This window comes from Pseudophryne corroboree, chromosome 8 (genome assembly GCF_028390025.1).
Source record: "Pseudophryne corroboree isolate aPseCor3 chromosome 8, aPseCor3.hap2, whole genome shotgun sequence".
Classification (NCBI taxonomy): domain Eukaryota; kingdom Metazoa; phylum Chordata; class Amphibia; order Anura; family Myobatrachidae; genus Pseudophryne; species Pseudophryne corroboree.
Genome location: NC_086451.1, coordinates 107,960,526 through 107,972,969, shown reverse-complemented (window position 1 = coordinate 107,972,969; position 12,444 = coordinate 107,960,526). Strand labels below are relative to the sequence as shown.

Genomic DNA, 12,444 nt, shown 5'->3' with positions numbered 1-12,444 from the left:
TCACCGTATATGGCGAAAATATGTTGCTTGGTGTGAGGCCAGGAATGCCCCTACAGAGGAATTCCAGCTGGGCCGTTTCCTTCACTTCCTACAGTCGGGAGTGACCTTGGGCCTAAAATTGGGGTCCATTAAGGTCCAGATTTCGGCCCTATCCATTTTCTTTCAAAAAGAACTGGCTTCTCTTCCTGAAGTTCAGACATTTGTAAAGGGAGTGCTGCATATTCAGCCCCCGTTTGTGCCTCCAGTGGCACCTTGGGATCTTAACGTGGTGTTGAGTTTCCTGAAATCACACTGGTTTGAGCCACTTAAAACCGTGGAGTTAAGATATCTCACGTGGAAGGTGGTCATGCTATTAGCCTTGGCTTCGGCTAGGGGTGTGTCAGAATTGGCGGCTTTGTCACATAAAAGCCCCTATCTGGTTTTCCATATGGACAGAGCAGAATTGCGGACTCGTCCACAATTTCTGCCAAAAGTGGTGTCATCTTTTCATATGAACCAACCTATTGTGGTGCCTGTGGCTACTCGTGACTTGGAGGATTCCGAGTTGCTAGATGTAGTCAGGGCTTTGAAAGTTTATGTAGCCAGAACGGCTAGAGTCAGGAAAACTGAGACGCTGTTTATCCTGTATGCATCCATCAAGCTGGGTGCTCCTGCTTCAAAGCAAACTATTGCTCGCTGGATCTGTAACACGATTCAGCAGGCTCATTCTGCGGCTGGGTTGCCGCTTCCAAAATCAGTAAAAGCCCACTCCACAAGGAAGGTGGGCTCTTCTTGGGCGGCTGCCCGAGGGGTCTCGGCATTACAGCTTTGCCGAGCGGCTACTTGGTCAGGTTCAAACACTTTTGCAAAGTTCTACAAGTTTGATACCCTGGCTGAGGAGGACCTTGTGTTTGCTCATTCGGTGCTGCAGAGTCATCCGCACTCTCCCGCCCGTTTGGGAGCTTTGGTATAATCCCCATGGTCCTTACGGAGTCCCCAGCATCCACTAGGACGTCAGAGAAAATAAGATTTTACTTACCGGTAAATCTATTTCTCGTAGTCCGTACTGGATGCTGGGCGCCCGTCCCATGTGCGGACTTCTTCTGCAATACTTGTATATAGTTATTGCTTAAATAAGGGTTATGTTATGGTTGCATCAGGATTATCTGATGCTCTGTTGTTGTTCATGCTGTTAACTGGGTAAGTTTATCACGAGTTATACAGTGTGATTGGTGTGGCTGGTATGAGTCTTTCCCTGGATTCCAAAATCCTTTCCTTGTACTGTCAGCTCTTCCGGGCACAGTTTCCTTAACTGAGGTCTGGAGGAGGGGCATAGAGGGAGGAGCCAGTGCACACCAGTATCCTAATTCTTTCTTAAAGTGCCCTGTCTCCTGTGGAGCCCGTCTATTCCCCATGGTCCTTACGGAGTCCCCAGCATCCACTACGGACTACAAGAAATAGATTTACCGGTAAGTAAAATCTTATTATTTTTATAGTCCTTACTAGGTTTTTTTTTTTGAGTGACCCTTCTAAAAAGCATCTTATATGTACCTTGGAAACAGTAGCTCCAACAACCTCGCGCTGGGCCGCAACAACACATACCCACGTGTACAGTGCTGTTTCGGCTGGCGTCTGTGTAGGATACACTAGCAAGTCCAGCAGACGTTACCAGTTTGTGGCCGGAGCACAGGGAGAAGGTTAAGGCATCAGTTCCGCTTAGTAGCGGAAATGCGAGACACAGTCGGAATGTTTCGGGATGGAGACTACCGAACAGTCGCTGATGTGGCTGCCACCTCGGGCGCACCTGCGCTAGGCCTCAGGGATCATAGGCTCCAGGGGTACTATGAGCCGCGATCCCTAGGGATCCCTTGGTCGCCCCTCCCCCAGTTCATGACCAGTTTCCTCCGAGTTTCCCGCCATGAACGGAGTTCTCGCTTCCGTCTGAGACGCCGTGTATCTAAAAGGAACCAGTCACAGCATAGAAGGCTGTATGACTGGTGCTTCAGTGTTTACTTGGGCGTCTGTGTTCACTGTAGGTTCAAGGGGCGGTTGTGTACACTAATAGCGTCTGGATCCACTCGGCGTTCACTAACGTATTGATCGATCCTTGAAGCAGGATGAAGTCTCCCTGTATCCCACTCTCCTGAGCCGGGTGATACAGCACTAAGTCTCTATCTACCTTTGAGTAAGAATAGTTGGATAAGTGCCTGATGCATGTTAGTCTGTAAACTATTGCTGCTGTTACTTTCGCTGTGCGACTGAATACGGTTAAACTCCTATATAAGGTAATGCAGAAATATGTTTCTCCTACATGCTTGAAATGTATATGTAGTTGATTATGTGCTCATATTGCTTATTATACTAATGTATAACTTGTGACTGATTGCTAGTGTGATAGCTGACTTTACTATAATTCTGTCAGTTTCTGTGTATTCCGATCCTCAATGCTGGTGCAAGGCAGGGAGGGATCGGATTGTATGTCACTTTAACAAATTTTAAAGTGATTTCAGTCACACATTTTGTAGTAAACACTGTACAGGTGTGTGATTTATTTATCATGTCTAAGAGAGGCAGCACCTACACTCATTTCATGTTTGTCTTGCAAAGCTGACTTAGCCTCTCAGGATCTGATTCAAAATGGATTATGTGCAAATTGTTTTAGTTTTCACCAAAGCCTCTTTAATAATCCAAGGCAGACACAGGTTCAAGTGGAACCACCATGGGCTGCTTTTGCAGAGACATTATCCAGTATAGCTGAGCGGATGTCAGCCCCTAAACCAGGAATAGGTTACTCTATTAGCCCTTACATGCAACATTCCACCTGGGGTTTATCACATCCAGTACAGGAAACGGCAGCCTCTTAACAAAAACAGTCTGAAAGGCCAATGGTAAGTAAATCACATAGACATGAAACAACAGCTTCAGTCTACACGTTTCAGATGAGGACTCGTCGGAGGATGAGGACTCATCTCACTCCGGGTCTACATACAGAGATGAGGTTGAAGGCCTCAGCTCAGTAAAAATATCTGAGCTAATTAGTGCTATGAAAGCCATTCTATCCTTAAAGGAGGCAGCAGAGCCTTTGGTAAAATTAAAGGCACCCGTGTTTAAACGTCCCAAAACAGTTAGGACTGAGTTTCCTGGGTAAGAACAGCTGACGGAAATGATGCAAGAAGCTTGGGTTACACCCAGTAAGAAGTTTAGAATGGAATTCCCATTATTCTCTTCTGGTTGGGGACTGTTTAAAAAGGGAGATGGCTCCCATTGTAGATACGCATGTCATTCGATGGGTGTAGTATCGTTTGCTGGTGGCCGGGCTCCCGGCGGCCAGCATACCAACGTTGGAATCCCGTCCGACGGCATACCGTCAGCTGGGTGAGCGCAAATGAGCCCCTTGCGGGCTTGCTGCACTCGTCACGCTGCTCTCGCCATGCTGCGGGCATGGTGGCGTGCTATCTATTCTCCTTCCAGGGGGGTCATTGACTCCCAGGAGGTTGAAAAGGTGTCGGTATGCCGGGTGTCAGGATTCCGGTGCTGGTATACTGTGCGCCTGGATCCCAACAGCCAGCAAACTGAAGACCACCCCATTCGATTGGTGCGTCAATCTACATTACCTCTGCCTTCAACATTATTAAATGATTTCACAGATAGGAAAATAGATGTTTTTTAAAAAACCATTTTCTCTTTGTCTGGGGGCAATCATAAGACCAGCCATGGCTTCTGCCTGGATGGCAAAAGCAGTGGCAACCTGGGCTGATGCATTGGAGGATGATCTTTCAATGGCATCTAGAGAGCAAAAATCCCATATTGCACATATCAAACAGGCTGCTATTTTTATGGAAGATGCGGCCTTGGATATGGGTACAATTGCCTCTCAGGCATCAGCCTCAGCAGTAGCAGCTCACAGAGGGGTTTGGCTACGTACATGGAAAGCTGACTCAGAATCCAAGCAGGTTCTGGAGTCTTTGCCTTTTACTGAAGATATTAATTTTGGTAAAGAACTAAATAGTATTTTTGAGTCAGAAGCACACTCCAAGGAAGTGAAGTTTCCTTCCACACAGAAATCTAAACCTAGATTTTCAGCTTTGCGGCCCTTCCGTACTCAAAAAAAAAAAAAAAAAAGGAAAGGGTTATGGCAAACAGTCTCAATCTGACATGTCTGGTAAGGCTAAAAAGTATTGGGCTACCAGAGTGCCAGCTTCCAAATCAGAAGATAAGCTATCAGCCTGATGGTGCGGGCCTCCACATGGGGGACACCAGGGTGGGATGCCGACTTCTTAATTTTGCACATATCTGGCAGCAGTCCACCACAGATGCCTGGGTGCAAGAAGCAGTATCTCATGGTTATGCGTTTTCTTTCAAGAAACACCCACCTCAAAGGTTTTTTTGTACCACCCTCTTTTCATTGGAAACGAAGGCCAGGGCTTTGCAAGAGGCAGTTCAGAAGTTGCTTCAGTCAGGAGTGATAATTCAAGCTCCTCCTTCGCAACAAGGACAAGGTTTTTATTCCAACCTGTTTCTAGCCCAGAAGCCAGATGGGTCGTTCCGGCCCACTTTCAATCTCAAATTGCTGAATAAGTACACTTGGGTGCCTTGGTTTCATATGGAGACTTTACGTTCCATTATTTTGGCCATGGAACCGGAGGATTTTATGGTATCCCTGGATATCCAGGATGCTTACCTACATGTTCCTATAGCACTGTCCCATCAGCGCCATCTCAGGTTTGCTATCCTCCAGCAACATTTTCTGTTTCAGGCCCTACGATTTTTGACTGGCCACAGCTCGTAGAGTATTCACCAAAATTATGGTGGTAATGGCATCTTATCTCCGTCAACAGCGGAAAAGGATTTTTCCATACCGCGACGATTTATTAATCCTGGCATAATCTCAGGAATTACCTCAGTGTCATCTGCAACAGACTATAGCTTGTTTGCAGAGACATGGTTGGCTCATAAATTGGGCAAAGTCATCTCTTGTTCCATCAAAACGGATGACTCACTTGGGGGCTGTGTTAGTATTCAGAGAGTAATTTTATTTCTGAACAAGATATCCAAAATTCAGTCAAGGATTCAGGAGCTGCTACACAGTCAAAAGGTATCCATTCAGGCAGCAATGCGTGTGATGGGGTTGATGGTGTCGGCATTCGACATGGTGGAGTATACTTAGTTTCACTCGAGGCCTTTGCAATGTCTGATCCATTCCATATGGAATGGTTTTCATCAGACAATAAAAACGCAGACTACAGTATGGTCCTTCCTCTGGAAGCAAGGAAGTCATTAGCCTGGTGGCTACAGACATCCCATCTGGACAAAGGGAGACCCTTTTGGATATCAGATTGGGAAATTCTGACAACGGATGCCAGCCTTCAGGGCTGGGGAGCAGTGTCAGGAAGTAGTTGCTTCCAGGGGCAGTGTACCAAGGAAGAAAGTTGCCTGCCAATAAATATATTGGAACTTCAGGCCATATATATGGCACTTAATCAGGCAAAGGACATCCTTCAGGGGAAACCAATCCAAATCCGCTCGGACAATGCAATGGCAGTAGCGTACCTCAACCATCAGGGAGGAACTTGCAGCCAAAACGCAATGAAGGAGGTAAGTCACACGTTAAAGTGGGCAGAACTTCATCATCCAGCCTTGTCCGTAATGTTCATTCCGGGAGTCCTAAACTGGGAAGCGGATTTTCTCAGTCGACACGCCATTCATGCAAACGAATGGGCTTTACACCCCAAGGTCTTCCAAGTTCTGGTAGACAAGTGGGGGTTACCAGAGATAGAGCTCATGGCGTCCCATCAGAACAACAAAGTTCCCGCATACGGGTCAAGAACAAAGGATCCCAAAGCGATCTTTGTGGATGCCCTGTCAGTGCGATGGGACTTTCATCTGGCCTATGTGTTTCTACCGATCGCCCTGTTACCCAGGGTAATGCGAAAGGCACAACAAGGAAGGGGGGCCATGATACTAATAGCTCCGGCTTGGCCCAGAAGACATTGGTACACAGATCTCCAGAGGCTGCCGATGGATTCGACATTCCTACTCCCTCAACATCCAGATCTACTGTCTCAGGGTCCTTGCTATCACAAGCACCTGGATCGACTGTTTTTGACGGCGTGGCTCTTGAGACTTCTATCCTGAAGTCAAGAGGATTCTCACAACAGGTAATTCAAACAATGCTTAAAGTAAGGAAACCTTCCTCAGCTCGCATTTATCACCGAATATGGCAAGCCTATATTCAGTGGTGCAGTGACTGGAAATTTGACCCTAGGTCTTCCAGAGTTTCCAGAGTCCTAGCATTCCTTCAGGCAGGTATGGACAAAGGTCTAAGAGTGGCTTCCTTGAGAGTGCAAGTGTCAGCATTGACTGTATGGTTCCAAAAGAAAGTTGCTAAGCTACAGGATGTGCGCACTTTTTTCCAGGGAATGCTGCACATTCAACCTCCTTTTGTTCCTCCTACAGTGCCTTGGGACTTAAGTTTAGTCCTAAAGGCCCTTCATGTCGCCCCATTTGAACCACTAAAATGAGTGGATCTTAAATGGTTGACAGCTAAAGTTCTATTTCTCCTGGCTATTGCTTCAGGTAGAAGAGTTTCAGATTTAGGGACATTGTTATGTCGCCTCCCTTTTCTGATTTTTTTTATCCAGATAGAGCAGTTCTCAAAAGCAAATCTTTGTATCTTCCTAAGGTGGTGTATAAATTACACCTTAATAAAAAAAATTGTAGTCCCGGCCTTCCAAGGGCCGGACCTTTCTGCGGGAAATGCATCGTTGGACGTAGATTGCGCTTTAAGGATCTACGTGGATCGTACCAGTGCCAATAGAAAACCAGACACACTCTTCATTCTCTACTAATTTCACAAGAGAGGATGGCCTGCTGACAAGTAGACACTGGCGAGTTGGTTTCGAAAGACGATTTCAGAAGCATATTCTCAAGCTGATCTCCCTGTTTCGGCTAATGTCTCTGCTCACTCTACTCGTAGGGTAGGTCCATCATGGGCAGCACGACGTGGTGCTTTAACAGAACAGATATGTAAGGCAGCCACATGGTGCTCCATTAACACATTCATTAGACATTATGCCTTTGATACCTTTACCTCTCAGGACGCTGAATTCGGGCAAAGGATTCTCCTGTCCAATCAGGAGCATCCCCACCACTAAATTGCTTTGGGACATCCCAATGTTATCCTGAGGATAACCTGTGGACACTGCCAGAGAAATAATCGTTATGGTAGACTTACCGTTGATAACGATATTTCTCCTAAGTCCACAGGATCCACAGGGATCCCACCCTGACGCACCTGATTTGAGGATTTTTTCACTCACTAACCTCTTCCTTCTTGTACGGAAGGGTGTGCATGTGTGTTCTTCTCGCCTGATTAGGGCTCTCTATGATGCTCCTGCCTTGAGCTTTGGAAAACAACTGATTTGCCTGAGCCAGGAGGCGGGGATATATGGACGGGTCCATTGCATTCTGGGAGGCCGATAGCTTTAATCGTTTGGTGCCAATCCACTGTCGCTACCTCATATCCCAATGTTATCCTGTGGATAAGTATCGATTAGTATTATTATTATTTTTTTATTATAGGTAACAAATTTTAGATCAAATTATGTTCATACTTAGCAGGTGTTCTGTTTATTAGTTTTTTGGTTCTACCACTTTATAATAGTTAAAACAATTATGAACATTGTAGAGAGGGTAAGTGGATCCTAACTAAAATAAAATAAAAATGATACAACCAGACAGACTGACTGTAATAAGCTTTGTTTCAAGACCCTATTGATTCCTGAACAGTGTCAATTCCAGCACGTCATAAAGCTGAAAAGTGATAAAAATTCTGTTTCATGTTCTCATGCAGTGACAGTTTGTATGAATTCTGACCCCTCCTACTAGTGTCAGTGTAACATAGTAACATAGTATATAAGGTTGAAAAAAGACAATTGTCCATCGAGTTCAACCTATTTGTGGTCTCCTATGCACGATTATTTTGTACAAAATTTTGACTGAAGTTGATGACTGCCGTTACGTTTTACCCCTCTTTTTTATAATAACCATAGTGCGTGACTATGCCCCGTAACCCTGGATATCCTTATCCATTAGGAATTTATCTAACCCATTCTTAAAGGTGTTGACTGAGTCTGCCATTACAACTCCCTCAGGCAGGGAATTCCAAACACGTATCGTCCTTACCGTAAAAAAAGCCTTTACGCCGTATTGTGCGGAATCACCTCTCCTCTAACCTGAGCGAGTGTCCACGAGTTCTCTGTGTTGATCTAACCAAAAACAGGTCCTGTGCAAGATCTGTATAATGTCCCCTTATATATTTGTAAATGTTGATCATGTCCCCTCTTAATCTCCTCTTTTCCAGTGTAAACATGCCTAGTCTTGTGATGTCACTTTCATCATAACACACACCTATATGTCTCCACATACTTCTGTAATTTGCCATACTTACTCATCATATGCTTACCTTGTGATGAAGACCCATATACTCTTGATAGCCACTAATAACAACGCAACTCTATCCACATCCAAAAGTAAACAGTATATAACAACATCCAAAAGTATAGAACAGTATAGAAGTGAGAGAATATGCACACAGGATGTACTGGCCACATACTGAAAAATTATCCTTGTATAGGAATAAGGAAAGCGTATCCCAAAAAATGACCATAGTAAAGATTTAAAAAAAAGAATAAAGGTAGTGCTATATTATAAAATCAGGTGCTGAGGAAAAATTGACAGATGTGGTTGTAGAGGGACATGGAGTAATGGGCCCTACAGACTCGGCGACCCGTCTCCCAGCTACCCGACCGCCGATACCGCAGACGGGCGAACCGGCGGCGGGGGGTGGGTGGGAGGAGGTGACGGGGAGGAGTGAAGTTCCTTCACTCCCCCCGTCACCCGGCTCCATAGCAATGCATGCTAATATGGACGAGATTGTCCATGTTGGCCTGCATGTTTAAACGAGCCGGCATCAGCGATGAACGAGCGTGTGGCTGCGCATTGTTCATCGCTGGTGCCTACACACTGAAAGATACGAACGGTATCTTGTTCATTAATGAACGAGATCGTTCATCTCTTTCACTGGTATCGACCAGTGTGTAGGGCTCTTAAGAGGGGGAGTGAGAGAGCAGGAGAAAAATAGGGGGTTTGTTAAGAGAGAAGAGGGAAATGAAAGCGAGTGAGATGGAAAATCCCCAGGCAGCACCTGGCACAACATGTAGTACTTACATCATACTAGTCATTGTAGTTACACGTTTTGTCTAATCTTAGAGCAAACAAGAGTTATAGAGATAGTAGTTACCATTCCTAAGGTAACTATATCGTCCACATGGTATTAAGAAGAGTTGACCACGAGGAACACTCCGCTGGACAGTGCTCAGTATAAACACACCCTACTGAACTGCGGACCAGTGCGGACACACATCAGGACATGCAGGGCATTGTGGAAAGCAATGAAATGTAACAAAGGAAAAGGTCAACTTTTTGGCCCTGTGTCAGATCAGAGTAAGGAACACTATTCTCAGGTGAAGTAGTTAACACAATTTAAATTCCCTCTATATACACAAATTTGTCTTCTAGTTACTAGCAACATGCGTGCGTTACACACAATGTGTATGTGATGTATGTTCTGCTACCTATCCACAAGAAACATGAGTGTCTGCCCATGTATGTTGCAGTACCTGTTACAGTCTGTCAGTGTATGGCTGTATAACATACAGACAGGCTACTAGCTCCTGTACTGCTTGCAGGCTGGCTTTGCAGACCTCAGTCCTGTGGCTCTGGCACTGATAATTAAATCCTGCTGGCCTGGAGATGTAAATCAAGAAAGAGAATTTAAGGATCAAATCAGTTTTAATAAAGCCAATTCCTGTTTCAATTAATAACACATATTTAACCCCTATATTACTCTCTATAACACAACGTATGTATTTGTATTATACCAATTGTTGCAGTAAATGTCTGCGTGATCAGTGACGCTGCTTTTTAGTGGTCGCTCTGCTTAGAAGCTGTGATACATTTATTTTTACTTCTTAGAATGTTTTTGTTTCTATTTGCAGCCTCTCAGTCAGCCAAGTTGGACAAAACTTCACGTTTGTGCTGACTGACATTGACAGCAAGCATAGGTTTGGCTTCTGCCGGTTATCTTCGGGCGCTAAAAGCTGCTTTTGTATCTTAAGGTAAGGCCAGCTGTATTTGTCTGTGCAGCACATGTCAGTCTGTGCAGTGTTTCAAGCCATTTATCATCAGATGTGTTTTGGAGACATAGTATGGGTGTCAGATTCCCCAACCCCTCTACTGTGCTCATGTGCTATTAGCATCAATAATCTTCTTTCTCATGTCTAAGGAAATCTGAGCTCTATCTTCAGGGTGTGTGGTTTCAGAAGCTTATCGGAAGCTAAAGTTTTTCAGATAAACGCTGTTTCATTTGTTTTCATTTACGGCTGTAACCACTGTATATAAATTCTGCACCCATGTAACCACTTTATATCCACCAGTTTTTGTGACTCTTTATAGCGTTCCTTGTAGTTGAAATATAGTGACTGTACATCATTGATTTGTAGCCTGACCTTGGTAGTGGTCATATAAATAAATATAAATTAGACCAACCACACATGGAGTACCGACAGATATACAGATATACAAAGGTGTATTCCCATACATCTATCCTTTTTGTGCCATTTTGGCGCGATGTAGTTGCTCCAGCGTGAATAGCATTTCCCTTAAATACTGTGTCCCGAATTTTGCGTTTCAATTCACTAATACTGTACTAAGTAGCTAATAGTGTACTAAGAACAGTATTTTGGATTAGTATTTTATTCCATAAAGGAATTGCTATTAAGTAGCAGATTAGGCATATCGACGCACGGCGTGAGTCACTCGTATAGTCTGTACTTTGCCTTTATACTCAGATTACACACTTTATCCTGTGTTATGCTTCCTAATTCGCTAGTAGTGTACTAAGTATTTAGGATTAGTATATTTGTTGGAATTTTTTTTTTGTAGAAATAGCAGATATTGGGATCTATGTACTAAGCTTTGGAGATAGATAAAGTGGACGAAGCTAAAGTACTGGCCAATCAGCTCCTAAGCTGCAGCTTTTCTCCAATACAATCAGACGCATTTTTTTTGCACGGGACCTGGTGGCTCACTTACGCCAGGCATCTCGCGCTGCATGGCGTATTGAGGCAAGATGTAGACGGACGCATCGGTGTGTGATTTTTCTCAGTAAATATAATATAGATTAAAACGCCCTTATGATTGGCTATATAAGCAATATGGAATGTACTGTTTGCAGTAGTAATTATATGAAATACATCTTTTAGAAGGGTTTGTTTTTACTACATAATGCTCTGTCCTTTGATAAAACATGAAGTTCCTGTTCATCTTCAGAGCTGCTAACTCACATCCTGCATTTTTCCCTCCGCAGCGTGCCTTTAACCTCCCTGCACTTTTTAAACCGGGCACTTGGCCATATCTGGACAATGTGTGTATTTTGTGATGTGCCGATGAATTTAACAAGAACTATCTGAGCTGTGAGAGCTCTTATCTGACTGCAGCGTTTGTATATTTAAGTTACACAAGCGCCTGTTTTTCTAGAAAGTTGTGAGACTGCTGCTGTTTGTGAGCTGTCATTAGGGTTTACAAGACCTTGAACTGCCTGTCAGTGTGATTATGTGATGCTGCGGTGGTACACGGCCTAACGTGGCAGGGACCTCTGTGGTGTCAGTCAGACGTGTGGGACAAACGGGAAGCTGTGCTCTTCTTTCTGATGGAAAGTGTGTTGCTGATAATATTACATATTTCTGTTCTTGAACTAGTGCATAGGGGGCGACAGTTCTTGCTTCAGCTGTCCTTTATGTTCCCTGAATGTTTTAACTGCTTTTAAAAATGTGTGTTACGTTTACCAAATGTAGTCATTTCAAAGGTTCATTTAAGAGCTTAATTCTGCCTAGACTTTAACATTTATACCCTAGGAGACGATACGTACCATGCCTTTTTAATGACTGCAACAATGAACAATAGTGATACCATTATGTACTGTATTATGGTTTATACTGTGTCCTTTCCTGTGCTACGTCAGTCTGTACTGTGTATGTATCCATATTTGTAGTGCACCCATGTTATTGTTCTGTGCTATCATACATGCAGTAATCGTACACGTTGAACTTAACAAATGGGTGCAGATTATGTACTGAGGTTCTTGGGGTCATATTTGAAGACCAGTGTTAGTAATTATGTTTTTATACTTCCTTCAGATAATACAGTATTCCTTTTCCAACTTTATTACAGATAATTAGGGATGACTGATGTTGTGACTATTATTGAAGAGAGTAGCAGAAATACGCTGTTCATAAGTATTATCATTTATCATCATTTATCTATTTAAGGGCTGCATTTTTTAAATTATTATTTTTATATAGCATTAAATATATCATAATAGTCCTTACCTCATCAGAGACTACA

The 12,444-nt window shown here is 43.8% G+C and overlaps 1 protein-coding gene across 4 annotated transcripts in view; it reads left to right on the top strand.

Annotated features, from left to right (window-relative positions):
• The window catches only part of DENND1A (DENN domain containing 1A), a 1,299,692-nt gene that overhangs the window by 363,925 nt on the left and 923,323 nt on the right, over positions 1 to 12,444 (top strand). For all 4 annotated transcript variants that reach the window (XM_063936848.1, XM_063936849.1, XM_063936850.1 and 1 more), the window contains exon 5: positions 10,038 to 10,157. In XM_063936848.1, coding sequence (XP_063792918.1) covers positions 10,038 to 10,157 — 120 coding nt within the window. The remainder of the gene's footprint in view (positions 1 to 10,037; positions 10,158 to 12,444) is intronic.